This window comes from Miscanthus floridulus, chromosome 18 (genome assembly GCF_019320115.1).
Source record: "Miscanthus floridulus cultivar M001 chromosome 18, ASM1932011v1, whole genome shotgun sequence".
NCBI classification, from domain to species: Eukaryota; Viridiplantae; Streptophyta; class Magnoliopsida; order Poales; family Poaceae; genus Miscanthus; species Miscanthus floridulus.
The window spans coordinates 49,105,116-49,108,273 of record NC_089597.1 but is presented as its reverse complement, the minus strand read 5'-3'; the positions used below and the strand labels follow the sequence as shown (position 1 = coordinate 49,108,273).

Here is a 3,158-nt window from a genome sequence, read left to right as displayed (position 1 = left end):
CCAAAGCGATGGACGATGTCAAGGAAGAACAACACGGCTTGCTCAGACTTGATCACAGAGATCGGCCGAGCCTCTATCCACTTTGTAAACTTGTCTACAGCGATAAGCAAGTGCGTATAGCCCCCGGGCGCTCTCTTGAGGGGTCCGACCATATCGAGCCCCTAGACCATGAATGGCCACATGATGGGGATCATTTGGAGTGCTTGGGCCGGCAGGTGGGTCTGCTGAGCATAGTATTGACACCCTTCACAGGTGCGCACAATCTATTCAATGTCGGCTACTACGGTTGGCCAGTAGAAGCCTCGTCGGAACACATTTCTGACTAGGGTCCTAGGTGCGGCATGGTGCCCGCAGACCCTACCATGGATATGTCTTAGCAACTACTTCCCTTGTTCGATGGGGATGCAGCGCTGCATGATCCCGGTATGGCTTCGCTTGTAGAGCTCCCCCTCAATAACAACAAAAGACTTGGCACGACGCGCGAGCCGTCGAGCCTCCATTTTGTCCGTTGGTAGCACCTCACGGAGGAGGTAATCAAGGTAATGCGTCCTCTAGTCAGTAAGAGGGTCAGGCTCTGCCACTGGGTCTACATCAAGCTCCATGACCTCGAGGTCAGGGGGAGCTGAGGGTTGGCCAGCCCCCGAGTCTAGGGTCAGCGGCTTGTCACCAGTTCATTCTAGCACCTTGTTGCGGATCGAGGGCTTGTACTGGTCGCTGGCAAAAATGCACGTCGGCCCTGGCTCTTGGCTGGACGCCATCTTTGCCAGCGCATCGGCTGCTTTGTTGAGCCCCTTGGGATGTGATTGAGCTCTAGACCGTCGAACTTGTCCTCCAGCTGGCGGACCTCTCGGCAATACGCAGCCAACTTGGGGTTGTGGCAACTTGACTCCTTCATGACCTGGTCGATGGCCAGCTGGGAGTCACTCCGGACGTCGAGCCATCGGATGCCTAGCTCAACAACGATGCGTAGGCCGTTAATGAGTGCCTCATATTCGACCACATTGTTGGAGGTAGGGAAGTGGATGTGGACCATGTACTTCATGCGCACTCCGAGGGGTGAAACGAAGAGCTACCCCACATCGGCCCCCTTCTTCATTAGCGACCCATCGAAGTACATCGTCTAGTACTCCTGGTCAACGGTCGCTGGTGGCTTTTGGATCTTGATCCATTCTGCCATGAAGTCAGCTAGGACTTGGGACTTGATGGCCGTCCGAGAGGCATACGAGATACCCTGACCCATAAATTTGAGTGCCCACTTTGCAATCCTTCCTATGGCGTCCTGGTTTTGGACAACCTTGTCGAGGGGAAAGGACGTCACGACCATCACCAAATGTGACTCGAATTGATGATGTAACTTCCTCTTAGCGATAATGACGATGTACATGAGTTTCTAGATTTGGGAGTAGCGAGTCTTGGAATCGGACAAGACCTCGCTAACGAAGTACATGGGACGCTGTACTTTGAGGGCGTGTCCCTCCTCTTCTCGCTCTACTACTAGGGCGACGCTGACCACTTGCGTGGTGGCCGTAATGTAGAGCAGGAGCGGTTCCCCGTTGGTCGGGGGGACTAGGATCAGGACCTTTGTCAGGAGCTGCTTGACCTTGTCAAGTGCCTCCTAGGCCTCGGGCATCCATTCAAAATGGTCGGCTTTCTTCAGAAGCCGATAGAGGGGGAGACGTCGTTCGCCGAGGCATGAGATAAAATGGCTAAGCGCGGTGAGGCACCCTATAACTCGTTGTACCCACTTTATGTTCTGAATCAGGCCCATCCTTGTGATGACCAAGATCTTCTCTGGGTTGGCTTCGATGCCGCGCTCAGAGATGATAAAACCCAGTAGCGTACCCCTCAGGACCCCAAAAACGCATTTATCTGAGTTTGATGTCATTTGCTTGGAGTTTCATGAAGGTCTGCTCTAGGTCAGCTATAAGCTGGTCAGCCCATTTGGACTTGACCGTGATGTCATCTACGTAGGCCTCAACGGTTCGCCCAAAGATGTCCCCGAAACACTTGAGCATACAACGCTGATACGTAGCCCCCGTGTTTTTCAGACTGAACGGCATTATGACGTAGCAGAACGATCCGAACAGGGTGATGAAAGACGTCGTGAGCTGGTCAGACTCCATCGTGATTTGATGGTATCTAGAGTACGCATCAAGGAAGCAGAGGGTTTCGCACCCTGAGGTTGAGTCGACTACTTGATCTATGTGCGGCAAAGGAAACAGATCCTTTGGACATGCTTTGTTGAGACCCGTGTAATCAACACACATTCTCCATTTCCCACACTTTTTTCTTACCAGAACGGGGTTGGCTAACAACTCAGGGTGACACACTTCCTTGATAAATCTAGCCACCAAAACCTTCGCAATCTCCTCATCGATGGCCCTACGCTTCTCCTCGTCGAAGCGACGCAGATGTTGCTTCACTAGCTTGGAGCCTTGCCTGATCTTCAAGGCGTTCTTAGCGACTTCTCTCAGAATGCCTGGCATGTCCGAGGGTCTCCATGCAAAGATGTCTCTATTGGCGCGGAGGAAGTCGATGAGCGCGCTTTCCTATTTCGAGGAAAGCATGGTGCCGATGCACACCACGTTGCCCTCAGAGCTGCTAGGGTCTATGAGGACCTCCTTGGCACCCTCCATGGGCTCGAAAGACTTGGCCGACCGCTTGGAGTCGGGTGCTTCTTCGACGATCTCCTCCCTGGTGGCCATAAGCTCTTTGGAGGTGACAATCACCGCGGTGTGTTCACAGCACTCAACCTCACACTCGTAGGCGCGCTGGAAGGAGGTGTCGACGGTGATGACCTCGCACGGACCCGGCATCTTCAACTTCAGATAGGTGTAGTTGGGGATGTCCATGAACTTCATGTAGCATGGATGTCCCAGGATGGCATGGTAGGTCCCATGGAACTCGACCACCTCGAAGGTAAGGGTCACCGTCCTATAATTGGTCAGATTCTCGAAGGTGACGGGCAGATCATTCTGTCCGAGCGGCAAGGCCTGCCTTCCAAGCACGATGCCGTAGAAAGGCGCCTCGATTGGCCGGATGTGCGATCAGTCGATGCCCATGGCGTCGAGCATCTCAGCATACATGATGTTGAGGCCGCTGCCTCCATCCATCAGCACCTTGGTGAGCCGCTTTGTGTCAATGATTGGGTCGACCAT

The 3,158-nt window shown here is 53.6% G+C and overlaps 1 protein-coding gene across 1 annotated transcript; it reads right to left on the bottom strand.

Moving 5' to 3' along the window:
• Positions 1-2,549: 2,549 nt before the first annotated feature.
• On the bottom strand, positions 2,550-3,158 carry LOC136523800 (uncharacterized). The gene is made up of 2 exons (XM_066517360.1): positions 3,085-3,158; positions 2,550-2,934 (listed from the first exon to the last, which is right to left on the bottom strand). Exons 1-2 carry the CDS (start codon positions 3,156-3,158, stop codon positions 2,550-2,552), a joined length of 459 nt encoding a protein of 152 aa, XP_066373457.1.

Coding starts and splice junctions, on each gene's coding strand:
- LOC136523800 (XM_066517360.1), bottom strand. CDS start 3,158: ATGGTCGACCCAATCATTGACACAAAGCGGCTCACCAAGGTGCTGATG. Junction 2,935..3,084: donor GGCAGCGGCCTCAACATCAT/GTATGCTGAGAT, acceptor GACCAATTATAG/GACGGTGACCCTTACCTTCG.